This window comes from Xyrauchen texanus, chromosome 11, assembly GCF_025860055.1.
Source record: "Xyrauchen texanus isolate HMW12.3.18 chromosome 11, RBS_HiC_50CHRs, whole genome shotgun sequence".
Lineage (NCBI taxonomy): Eukaryota > Metazoa > Chordata > Actinopteri > Cypriniformes > Catostomidae > Xyrauchen > Xyrauchen texanus.
Genome location: NC_068286.1, coordinates 3,558,374 through 3,571,569, shown reverse-complemented (window position 1 = coordinate 3,571,569; position 13,196 = coordinate 3,558,374). Strand labels below are relative to the sequence as shown.

The 13,196-nt window shown below is 42.5% G+C and overlaps 1 protein-coding gene across 1 annotated transcript; it reads right to left on the bottom strand.

Moving 5' to 3' along the window:
* Window positions 1-5,791: 5,791 nt before the first annotated feature.
* Window positions 5,792-12,372, bottom strand: LOC127652024 (GTPase IMAP family member 7-like). The gene is made up of 3 exons (XM_052138087.1): window positions 12,279-12,372; window positions 11,679-11,711; window positions 5,792-7,287 (listed from the first exon to the last, which is right to left on the bottom strand). The coding sequence occupies exons 1-3, from the start codon at window positions 12,370-12,372 to the stop codon at window positions 6,599-6,601; spliced, it is 816 nt and encodes a 271-aa protein (XP_051994047.1). The 3' UTR covers window positions 5,792-6,598.
* Between the last annotated feature and the right edge of the window lie 824 nt (window positions 12,373-13,196).

Here is a 13,196-nt window from a genome sequence, read left to right as displayed (position 1 = left end):
GCCCCCGGAAGTGAACCTCAGGAACTTTCCATGTTGTGGCAGAACTTCTAAAAGAAGTATAGAAGTGCGTCATAAGATCGATGGTGACCAGCCAAACGAGTTGTAGGGCTTGAGATACGACCGTCTTGACAGGCATCATCTTGGACTTGAACACCCACGGGTAGTTCAAGCTTAAGATCTAAGCCAGACGCCACCCCTCACCCTACATGGGAAACGGGAAGTATTTAGTGTAATAACCTAACTCTCTCTCTGGAAGGGGAACACATACCATGGCCCCTTTAACCAGGAGATTGAGGTTTTTTTTTTTTTACAAAAAAAAAGAAATCCGGTTTACGGTAGTGAGAACACGCCGTTGAAACACGGAAAAGCGGCGAGAGAATTAAATCCTGACGCCCTTATAAGGCCCACAGAAAAGAATATATCCGGCAGAAGTTTCCACGCTGCCAGGATCTCTGAGATAGGTATTTAACACTTCCTGTTGAGGGGTTGTCTGGTGTTTCGCGTCCTGAATAAAATGCAGGAACAGCGAAAACACCCAATTTTGACGGAAGCCTCTGCAACCCGAAACACCAAGAGGTGGCGGGAATGGAGGGGCTTCGAGGGGTCGGAATTCTCTTACTAGAATTTATAGTCCTGAGGGCTGGCGAGGGCGGCGAGACTGTCCCCAATCCCTGGGAGGAGGAGCACGACTCGCCACGCTTTGCTTTTGAGCCTCCCTTCAGTCAGGACCGAGGTGGGTCTGAGGCTTGCTCGTCAAGCGCAGAACCCACACTCAGGTCGTCCAGGAGGTCAGCCTGGTACGCCTGAAAAACAGCATAGTGCAGAGCAGCACCAGCCTGACCTGCTGCTTGATAAGCCCTTCCCACTAAAGTGGAGGTTGTCCTACAAGGCTTTGAGGGGAGAGAGGGCTTCTTAAGTGACGATGCCGAGCCCGGCGAGAGATAGCCCGCAAGCGTCTCTTCGACCGGCGGCATCACTGAATACCCCCGTGCCTCAGCACCCATGATAGTCGAATATAATGACGTCGAGGGTATGTGAACACGGGAAGAAAATATATATATATATATTTTATATATATTTTTATATATATATTTTTATTTTTTTAGGGGTTCTCCATGAGCGAAAAAGCTCTTCATGGAGGTTATCAAAGAAAGGGAAGGGACCCATGAGGCGTTCCCTTTCTTAGACTGGAAGATAAAATCTATCCCCTAATTGGTGCGTTTGGAGCGTTTGGGGGTCTCTTTTTCGCGTGGCCAGTCCAACCTGGCAACCGCACGAGTAACAACATCGAGCAATTCCTCCGTAGATTTTTTATCGCGGATGGAAAGCTCGGAGGCGGGAAGAGAATAGCGATCCACCTCATGATCCGAAGAAGCGTCGGAACGCGCTTCGAGATCATGTGAAGGACCAGCTGGGTTTGGGGAGAGAGTGAGAGAAAGGGATCAACCCGTCTCTTGCTCCTCAGCCAAATCCATGCACGAGCCCCACGAACGATCTTTTCGTGAGTGCTGACTCCCGGAAGCAAGCGAGGCGAGCACGACGCACTTTGCCTGTTAAAGCACCCGCCCTGCTGCAACGCGAGAGCAGCGTGCTCTACCCCCAAACAAACAGCAAAAACTGATGTGTGCCGTCTTCAGCTATAGAGCGAGAAGAGGGGAACACGCACCGTTTGCTTTCAGTCATTCTCTCTTTTTTTTTTTTTTTTTTTTTAGAAATATATATAATATTTTCTAAACAGAAGAGAAAAATAGAACAACGTTCACTGCACACTGCCTAACTGATTCTATCTCCTAACAGAGGAAAGAAAGTTTTGACAGGGTGTGTGAAACACACAGAAACAGAATCGCTCTGAAAAAGAGTTTCTGACTGACACCTGGTGACGTATCCATTTATAGCCTGGCCTCAGGTGCATCTAATGATTACATCGGCCGAGGCTATAAATTCCGGTCAATGTTCATTGACGTGTTCCACACATTATTCAGCTCGGCTCACAGCTAAAGCTGTTCCCCGTAGCGCTTAGCAGCGCAACATCGTAGTGAAGCCTTTTGTAAAGGGAACATTCATTACAAGATGATTAGTTAAAAAAAAATTTTTTGCACCTGCATTGTTTTGAATTTTGTGACTTTCAGTCAAATTATGGACAAACACCTTATCATATTCCCTGTTGTCTTTTGTTTTTGTACTTTTATGTTGAAATTCTTGTTTAGTTCCTGTTAGTTTTGTAGTCCTTTGTAGTTCTATTCCTTGAATGGTTCTCCCTGATTACTTATCATTCCCTGATTGTTTCCCCAGGTGTTCCTCATTCCCTTGTATATTTAAGCCCTTGTTTCCCCAAGATAGTTTGTCAGTTCTTGATATACCATTATAAAACTCTTGAGTACAAAACTTCTGCCCTGGATTCTGCAGTCTTTCATAATTAAGTCTGTATCAGCACAAAGCTGCTGAATAACAGACGTCATTGTATTGTTTTTAGTATTTGTCTGTGATCCACCCTTCATGTATACTGAACTTGAACAAACTATATGACCAGTGACTGGTATCTCTAAGAGTCACTGTCTTCTCAGACTCACATTGTGTGTGTGTGTGTGTGTGTGTGTGTGTATTTATCACTTTGTGCGGACTAAATGTCCCCGTAAGGATAGTAAAACCCAAAATGTTGACGTTGTGGGGACAATTTGTTGGTCCCCATGAGGAAAACAGCTTATAAATCATACTAAATTATGTTTTATTGAAAATGTAAAAATGCAGAAAGTTTTCTGTGAGGGTTAGGTTTAGGGGTAGGGTTAGGTTTAGGGGGTAGAATATATAGATTGTACAGTATAAAAACCATTATGTCTATGGAAAGTCCCCATAAAACATGGAAACCCAACAAGTGTGTGTGTGTGTGTGTGTGTGTGTGCGTGTGTGTGTGCGTGCGTGTGTGTGTGTGTGTGTGTGTGTGTGCGTGCGCGTGCGGTCGGTCGGTGCCTCTTCTATAAGTTGCACGAATGTCCCAATCTAAGGGGGAGAGATTGAAACTGCACCCGGCTGAGAGAGACTGTGCCTTGGGGACATTCATCCCTCGAGCGCGGACACATATTGAAGCTCGATTATAACTTATTTAATCATAATATCTATATATATGTCCATATGCATTTCTTATCATGAAGAAAATTGGCAAAATACAGCTTTATTAACATGAGAGCACTTTGCACATTAGTTTGGAAATAGTTTATTACAGTTTTTCTCAATTGCTTAAACACTATAACCAGGCTTTTGAACTAAAATTTCAAAACCATAATGCCATTTATCAAAAAGCACACCCATTTCACTAAACTATAAACACTATTCCCTGTTTTGACACATGAGTCAGAATTGTTGAACTGTCACTGCAAAACTCTACACACAAATCCCTTAATATTTCATTGCCTAGACCAAGTGGTCATTTAGAAAGCATTAGCATTCAATATTGTTCACTCAAGTCAGCATAGTTTCAGCTCAATTAGCACACAATTACCCAGGTGAAAACACTAAGAGTCACAATTTAACACACATCAATCAGAATTTTCAAGATACATAAAAGTGCCAGAGTCAGTTCATTTGAGTTTTGGAACAATGGATCCACAAAGAAATGAAGGAAGAGGTCGAGGAGGGAGCGGAAGAGGACGTGGTGAAGGAGGAGGGAGAGGAAGAGGACGTGGTGAAGGAGGAGGAAGAGGATGTGGTGAAGGAGGAGGGAGAGGAAGAGGACGTGGTGAAGGAGGAGGAAGAGGATGTGGTGAAGGAGGAGGGAGAGGAAGAGGACGTGGTGAAGGAGGAGGAAGAGGATGTGGTGAAGGAGGAGGAAGAAGACGTGGTGAAGGAGGAGGGAGAGGAGGAAGAAGAGGAAGAGGAGGACGTGGTGAAGGACGAGGTAGACGAGGTGGAGGTGGTGGTGGAGGAGGAGGAGGAAGGGCAAGGAGACAAGCAGTCTCGGATGAAATTAGAGCCACTTTATTTGATCATGTCCTTGTCCATGGCATGACTATGAGGGAGGCTGGGCAACGAGTACAGCCTAATTTGAGTCGCTTCACCGTCGCCTCCATCATCAGAACTTTCAGGGAGGAAAACAGGTAGGTGTAGTTACAGTAAGACTGCTCTGTACAGTAATAAATTTCCCTGGTCAGCGCGGAGGCAATGTCACTATGTGCGCAGCCATCAGCCAACGAGGGGTACTCCACCGCCATGCCATTTTAGGACCCTATAACACTATGCTCCTCCTTGCTTTCCTTGACGGTCTAAGAGAGCATATGTTCCAGTTGGACCACAGGGAACCAGCACAACCAGACCACCCTCACGACATTGTTGTTTGGGATAACGTCAGCTTCCATCGCGCTGCACTGGTTCGAGACTGGTTTACCAATAACCCGGGATTTTCAAACATCTTTCTGCCTGCATACTCTCCCTTTCTAAACCCAATAGAGGAGTTTTTTTCGGCATGGCGGTGGAAAGTGTATGATCGAGAACCTTATATGCGTGTTCACCTCCTCCAGGCCATGGAAGAAGCCTGCCTAGATGTATCAGTAGATGCGTGCCAGGGGTGGATCAGGCATGCAAGAGGATTTTACCCCCACTGCCTGGCTAGGGCTAATATAACCTGTGATGTGGATGAGATTCTCTGGCCTGACCCAGACCAAAGACAGGAGGCTGAGGAGGAATAATCTTCTTTTTTTTTTTTTTTTTGTGTGTTGTACTGTGTAGTACATGAATGAATAAAAATGTGCCAATGTATCCATTGGTTGTGTCTTTTGTTCATCATGTGAAAAGGTTTGTGAGGAGGGGAACCACAAGTAACATAACTTACCAGTTTTGGAAATGTTGTTTTGAATTTATTGCACCAGTGTGTTAGACTATGTTGTAGTGTGTGTTATTTTGAGGGCTTGTGTGTCCTGTCTGAGGGCAAAGTTTGGTTTTTCAGCAAGAGTGAATGGTTTTGAGTGTAGAGCTTCATTTTGACCTGAAAATAGGTTGTTTGGGAAACTGGGTGAGACGTTATGGATTTGTGTTTACTGTTTTGAGAATACGAGGCATAGTTTCAAGAAATGTGTTTAAGCAATCGAGAAAAACTGTAATTCTACTGTATGTTTGTTTATTTAGGCTTTTTTTTAGTACTTGGTAAAAACTTAAATTAAAAGTTGCAAAAGTTGAAGCAAATCTTATATAAGTGTTCAAAAATACTTTAAGCATACATTGTTCAGTTTTGTTATAATTAAAAAATTATATATTTAAATGAAAGTGTTGCTCAATGGAATATTTCTGTTCTTAGTTCTGCTGCTGATGTTTTGTTGACTTTGTTATTAAAAGAGAGTTGTTTAGTAACCTGTTTTTTTGTTTTGCTTTGGTACTGAAAATGGTATCAAGTACCGTGAAATTTCACTGGTATTGGTACCGACTACTGAAATTTTGGTACCGTGGCAACACTAGTTACAAGCTGTTGAAAAAAATATTACATGAAAAATTTGACATATTGCACCTTTAATCTACAGTATATCTTGTGTTCATGCTTTGTGTCGGGGTTGGCAAGAAAATTAAGCACTTTTGTGGCTAAATGAAAATAATTTGACAATCACAAATGACACATCCACTGGGATGATAAATAATACAATATATATGATATTGATGATAAATAAAGTCTCTTTTTAGCAATCTGACAACAAGAGCAGGTGAAAGAATTATGTAAATTATAATGTGATCAGCCGGAAAGTAAAATAATGCTTATTATACAACTTCACAAACAAATAAATACCTTATAATAGAATATTTATGAAGAGTACATCACATAAATAGACCAAAATAATTATGAGCCACAAAATTATCTTTAAATAGTAACAAACAGCTTAAAGCTGAAGAACATTTTCAGTATTTAAATATTGAACTACATCCCGTCCTAAATGCAGAGACAACTTTAATTTCCATTTATAGATAAATGATATTGAAAACTGTAAACACTGGGTCCTGTAAAGATTCTTCTGTTTGTTTTGAGCGGCCCGTCCATACAGACACAATAACAATGACTCAGCCAATGGGATTAGTTGGGGGCGGGACTATCTCATTGACTGATCAATGGCAGAGGAGGGGCAAATTCAGACAGCTGTTTTGAAAACATTGTTTATTGTTGCAATTCCGTTCGATGGTGCTTGTGTCTGTGAAATTACAAACTTTAACTTTAATCAAGTATCAAATATTGTAATTAGTAAATTGTATGAAATTAAAAACATTATGTGACAACTTGCCCCAAACTAGCATACATGAAAAATACATGAAAAAAAAAAAAAATTCTACCTTGTCTGCATTTAAACCAGTGGTTTTATTGTGTTCACTTGTTCACCTAACAGCTCAAAATATGATCATATTGAAATTTGACTGTGAATGATACATACTTATGATACACACAAATATTTGATATATTGAGAACTAAGTGTTTGAAACAACATACAAAACTGCTGCAAGTCTAGAGTTCCTACTCCAGAGACAACTTATGAAATTTCCCTTGTGACAACTAGCCCCAGTTCCCCTGATGTAACATGTATTACTTTGGGTAGTTCAGTCATTTTTATTATTTTTAGCTTTTTTAGAATTTTTACTTTTTCATGAAAATAAAAAACATTCCTAAAAAAAATGCTGCTGCCACAACTGCACCTCCTGCTGCTGAAAGTAGGATTTTATCCTGAGTCTTCTTATAGTCCTGTTTAGTGTATCTATCGCTTCCATTCGTCATCTTCAGTAACTCAATCTTTTTCAGAAGTCCAGTGACTTGAGAGCGATCTTCAGATTTATTATTAAAAACATGACATCCTCCTGAACACTGATCAACTACTGACCTCAGTGATTTGTGTAGACTCAGATATTCCTCAACTGGCTCCTGTAATTCATCTCCATGAGTAAACAGCACTATTGTGTGTTCTGAGGCCTTTTCTCCAAAGTTCTCTTTGATCCATTTCACAATGTTCATGTCTTCTGTGACTGCCTTACTCAATTTGATCACCAGCAGAAACACATCAATACCACAATCTGCACAATCAAATATCTGCTCTATTTTACTTTGTGAATCTGAAGACTTTATTGATTTATCAGAGAGTCCTATTGTGTCGATCACACTGATGTTTTGACCATCTATTTCTGTACGTGCTTCCTTACAGATCCTGGTCACAGCTGAAGGAGACAAATTCACTATAAACTGATCTCTGCCCAGAATTGTGTTTCCTGATGCACTCTTTCCTGCTCCAGTCTTACCCATCAGCACAATATTCAAAGAATCTTTCTGTTTTCCTGTGAATTTTAAATATAAAATAATTAACTATATAATCGTTTTATAGAGTTTTTCCTGTTTGCATGTAAAGTATTAAAGCATTTTAACAAAGATTTGCCAACATACTGTATTTGAAAGTGAACTAAGACGTGTCAATTTCATGCACATATTGTAGAAGCTGTGTGAAAGAAAAATCTCTTAGTGCTGCTTTTTAAATCAACATATTACTGCAAACGCTGTTATCTCAAATTAAAAAAGGACAAATTATTGCTCAAACAATCTTTTCTATTATTAAATAATTTTTTTGGATGTTCTGGTTTTTGTGCCATGTGACATTCAGTTCCCTTTACAAAAAGCTTCACTATGATGCTGCGCTTTGCTAAGCGCTTTTGGGAACAATCCTGCAATCCTGTGACCAGCTGTGAATATGTGTGTAACACGTCAATGAACATTGACCGGAATATATAGCCTTGGCTGGTGAGATCATTAGATGCACCTCTCGCATATATCTGGCTGAGGAGCGAGAGACGGGTCCGTCCCTATCGCTCACTCTCTCCCCAGATCCTGACTCTTTCTCTGGAAGGGGAACACATTCATGGCCCCTTTGACCAAGAGATTTTGCAGCTCTTTCCACAGTAGACATGTCTGCTCTGGTTTCACGGTAGTGGGAATCAAGCTAAGCGTGCCTCAGCGCCTCTTCGTTTCACGAGTGGGGCGCTGAACCTCTGTACATTTCATGCATAATAATAAAGCGGCTGAGAAATTACTCGAGGTGGTTACTCGGGCTGTGGCCAGACTACAGCTAGACTGGCCACACGAACAAGAGACCCCCCCCCCCCCAACGCTCCAAACTATAAGACAGATTTCTGTTCGGTGGCCAAAAAAAATAAATATATATATATAATAATAAAACAAAATTTAAAAAAGGGAACGCTATATTAGTCCCTTCCTTTCTTTGATGACCTCCATGACGAGCTTTCTCACTCATGGAGGAACCCATATTATTCCCGTGTTCACATACCCTCGACGTATTTATACTCGACTATCGTGGGTGCTGAGACACGGGGGTATTCAATGAGGCCGCCGGTCGAAGAGACGCTCTCGCCGGGTTCGGCATCATCACTCAAGAAACCCGCTCTCCCCACTAAGCCATGCAGGACTACCTCCATGCTAGTGGGGAGGGCTTATCAAGCAGCAGGTCAGGCTGGTGCTGCGCTGCACACCATGGCCGTGTTACAGGCGTACCAGGCTGACCTACTGAAAGACATGAGTGCCACATGAGAAGCCTTTTCTGAACATCGTCGGGCCACAGATTTATCTCTCTGTGCGATCAAGCAGACAGCCCTTGCCATTGGTCTGTCTATGTCCGCTTTAGTCAGCACGGAGAGGCATTTTGGCTTAACCTTTCGGGCATCAAGGATAAGGACAGATTTTTCCCACTCGATGCCCCGGTTTCGCCTTCCAGTCTCTTCGGAGACGCCATGAATACATTTATCTCCAGATTCCAGGAGGCGAAAAGCCACGTGGAAGCCTTCGGGCAGTTTTTTTCCCTCGCCGCACTCAGGGGGGCGGGGCCGTCTGCCACCCAGTCCCGCCCCGACTCTGCTAGGCAGAGCGTGGCGAGTCGTGCTCCCCCTCGTAAAGACTGGGGACAGGCTCCTCGCCCTCAGCAGCCCCCGAAGCAGGACCTCAGGGTCGTGATTTCTAAAAGAAAGAAACGCTGACGGGTGGTTACTCTCGGGACGGGGCAGGTGTACCATCCACTTCGGCCCTACCGATACCCTCACGAAACCTCTTCACTCCCGCCACCTTTGCTGTTTAGGGTGACAGAGGCTTCCAACAAAGAGTTGGGTGTACCGTTGCTTCCTGCCTTTATCCAGGATGCGGAACACTCGACATCCCCTCAACAGGAAGTGTCGAAATTGATACCCATCTCAGAGAACCTGGCAGCGTAGAAACTTCTGCCAGGCATTTCTATGTGGGTTCAGAACACAGTAGAAAGAGGCTACAGAATTAAATTCGCTCGCCGCCCTCCGCGTTTCAACGGCGTGATTCCCACTACCGTGAAACCAGAGCAGACATGTCTACTGTGGAAAGAGCTGCAAAATCTCTTGGTCAAAGGGGCCATGAATGTGTTCCCCTTCCAGAGAAAGAGTCAGGCTATTACAGCAGATACTTCCTGGTCCCCAAGAAGGGGTGCATCCGATTTTAGATCTTTGAGGCTTGAACTGCTCGGTCAGTGTGTTCAAGTTCAAGATGCTAACTGTCAAGATGGTCGTGTCTCAGATCCAACATTACGATTGGCTGATCACGATCGATCTCATGGACGCATATTTCCATATTGGAATTCTGCCACAGCACAGGAAGTTCCGAAAGGTTCTTCCATTCGGCCTAGCCCTATCAGCCCGCACATTCACGAAATGCATGGACCAGTATCAACAAATACTAAGTCTCATGGCGTCTGCGTCCACGGTGATCCCTTTGGGCCTGCTTCATATGAGACCATTTCAGCTGTGGCTAAAAGCCAGGGGATTTCATCCAAGGGCCAGTCCCCTAGGGCTAGTAAGGGTTACGTGCTGCGTGCTTCGTTCCCTTGCTATGTGGTTCAGACCCCGGTTTCTTACCTTGGGTTCCACTCTAGGTGCGTCTCATCGTCGCAGGCTGCTAACGACAGACGCCTCCCTGACGGGCTGGGTAGCGGTCTTAAGTGGTCGTCCAGCTCAAGGGTCGTTAGCTCGGTTGTCACAGTAACTATCTCGAGTTGATGGCGGTATTTCTGGCCCTGAAATACTTCCTCCAGAGGCTACCATGTCTTGGTGTGGGTGGGCAATACAGCGGTAGTCTCTTACATAAACCATCAAGGAGGTCCACGTTCACGTCAGCTGAATTTCTGGCACGTTGGATTCTCCTTGGGGCCCAGGGCAAGCCCCTGTCACTCAGGGCAGTTTATATCCCTGGAGGCCCGTATGTGGGAGCAGATTTACTGTCCAGACAGAAAATACAGACGGGTGAGTGGAAACTCCACCCCTAGGTAGTGGAACAAATCTGGGTGAGATTTTACAGGGTAGAAGAGGACCTCTTCGCCTCTATGAACAGCGCAATGTCTCCTCTACTTCTCCCTGAGTCACCCAGCCCCCCATGGGTCTGGACGTGATGGCGCATACATGGCCCTGAATGCGTCTGTATGTGTTTTTGGCTAGTCTTGGCCAGAGGTCGCCAGCAAGGGTCTTGCATCTTACTGATAGTGCCGCACAATTATTTGTCTGCTATGGCGGCCGCTACCAAGCAGACTATGTCACATTGGGTGAGGGATACTATTGCCCTGGCCTATGAGGCGCACGGTCAAGCTTCGCCAGTAGGTGTCAGAGCTTACTCCACCACAGGGGTCGCCTCCTCTAAAGCCTTGGCTAGAGGGGACCCTCTGCAGCAGGTTTGTGATGCGGCAGGCTGGTCCTCTCTGCACACATTCATCAGATTTTATAGTTTGGATGTTCATGCTACTCCGGGCTCTTACGTCCTTGAGTCGACATCTCAAAGCACATGCCTGAACAAGTTTGTGACGCGGCAGGCTGGTCCTCTCTGAGCACATTCATTAGTTTTTATGGAAGGCTCATGCCTGAACAAGTTTGTGATGTGGCAGGCTGGACCTCTCCGCACACATTTGTCAAATTTTATGGTTTAGATGTTTATGCTACTCCGGGCTCTTGCGTCCTTGAGTCGACATCTCAAGCTCATTTCTGAGACCTCTCGCATTCTTGTGAGCACACTTCACAACCGTAGGGGTCCGGACAGCCCCAGTGCGGCGGCGTGGGTATGGCGTTCCTAAAAGCGCTTAGCAAAGCGCAGCATCATAGTGAAGCTTTTTGTAAAGGGAACGTCTCGGGTTACATCTGTAACCCTTGTTCCCTGAAAAAAAAAACCTGCTCTTCAGAAAAAGATATCTGACGACACGCTGGTGACGCGTCTATTTATAGCCTGGCCACAGGTGAATCTAATGATCTCACCAGCCCAGGCTATAAATTCCGGTCAATTTTCATTGACGTGTTACACACATATTCACAGCTGGTCACAATGCAGGATTGTTCCCAAAAGTGCTTAGCAAAGCGCAGCATCTCGTTCCGCTTTTTTCAGGGAACAAGGGTTACACATGTAACCCGAGACGATTAATTTGATATTACTAGTTACATTAAACAATATAAAAAGCTTTGCTAAAGTTTCTTACAGTTTAAAATTCAGTTGCTTCCATTGTATTTCACTTGAAATGATAAAGAGAGGCGTCATGATGAAGATTTTACATATGCAGCATATGGATGCCACAATGATTTCAGGGCCACTAAAATATATAGTAATTTCTTCTTTAAATTTTCAAGAAATAGACTTGATAGCAAATGAGGAAATCTGTTGTACTTACTCATTTCAGCTTCTTTTGAAAATTCAGTTGGACCTACAGAATGGCACAAACATTGTATTAAAATGTTGATGGAAAGGTTTAGAAACGAAATGAGAAAACAGGAAAAATAATTTTACCAATCGGAGTACAAAAGCAGAGTAGTTTTTTGTTAAAGTATGTAATCACAGATCACAACAATTTAAATGAATCTTGTTGAAGAAGGAGAAACAAAAATCACAAATGTATCTCAGATTCATCCATCTTTCAATCAATCCAATATTTCCACTGGCCTCGAATAAAACGAGACATGGACGATGTCCTAACAGCAGTGAGATTCGTAGAAGTTTATAGCGGTGAAAATAATCCTTGTCCTCTGCCACATCAAACTTACTGTACGTTACCCAACATGCCAGAATCAATTAATTATCATCATGGCATAATTACACTAAATCATTTTCAATATATACATTTCAACATGTCTGCGTTTTTATTAAAATTTTAATCCTCAAAGTGGGAGTCTGGCAAAATGTGATACAGAATTTATTTATTTATTTTTTGCATATGTCTCTGTAAAGAATACACAGAAATAAAACTTAAAAATAACACAATATTCCCACTTACCTGTTAACAGCAGATCGTTTTCAACTTGTCTGTCCAACAGACGGCAGGTGAAGAGAAGCAGAACACAAAAAGCAACCACACCCAACACACCCATTCTTCTTGTCAGATTAGAGATATTTGAACAGGTTTGTTGACATTTCATCATATATTTGTCTATGTGAAATACAGTGATGTGCATGCATTTACAACACTGCTATACATTAAATAATATAAATATGAAATGAAAATAATAAGTATTTTAAACCTGTGTGTGTTTTATAACACAGTAATAATGATGATGAAGTGCCGTGTGTCAGTCATTATGAGAATTGTGAGATTCATTGCACTTCTGTATAAGATTGAACTTAAAAAATTCACATTTCAAAGTCAAATGCAGAAGAGCTGTCAATAATGACAAACAAGAAATATTAGTGTATATTTGTGATGACATCATTTAATATGCCTGAAATACTCACAGACAAACTTATTTTACACTCACAGAACATCCACAACAGAGACTGGGCGGGGCTTTATCATGTTTCACTGAAGAGAAGGGCACGGCCCTATTCAATGCAAATGTTATGAAAATTATAATAACAAACCACAAAAGCATAAACAAACATACACACACCCTGAGGATTCTTGTAAATGTTCCTGTAATAAGCGATGTAATCTACTTTCAGTTTCACCTAAAAGGAACTTTATTTTCAGTCAGATTGGTCAAACAACTTATTATCATTTATATCATGTGTATTTAAAATAACAGCAACATTTGAATCTTGTTCGAGTTTTATGTTGAACAATAAATGCACTTTTATACTTCATGTCTTTATACACAAGAGTTTTCACACAAAACACATGAATGGAAACAAGATTGGGCACATAGTTCAAATAATCTTCCTCATTTAGACTGAATGTTATTGTATTAGTATATGTTTT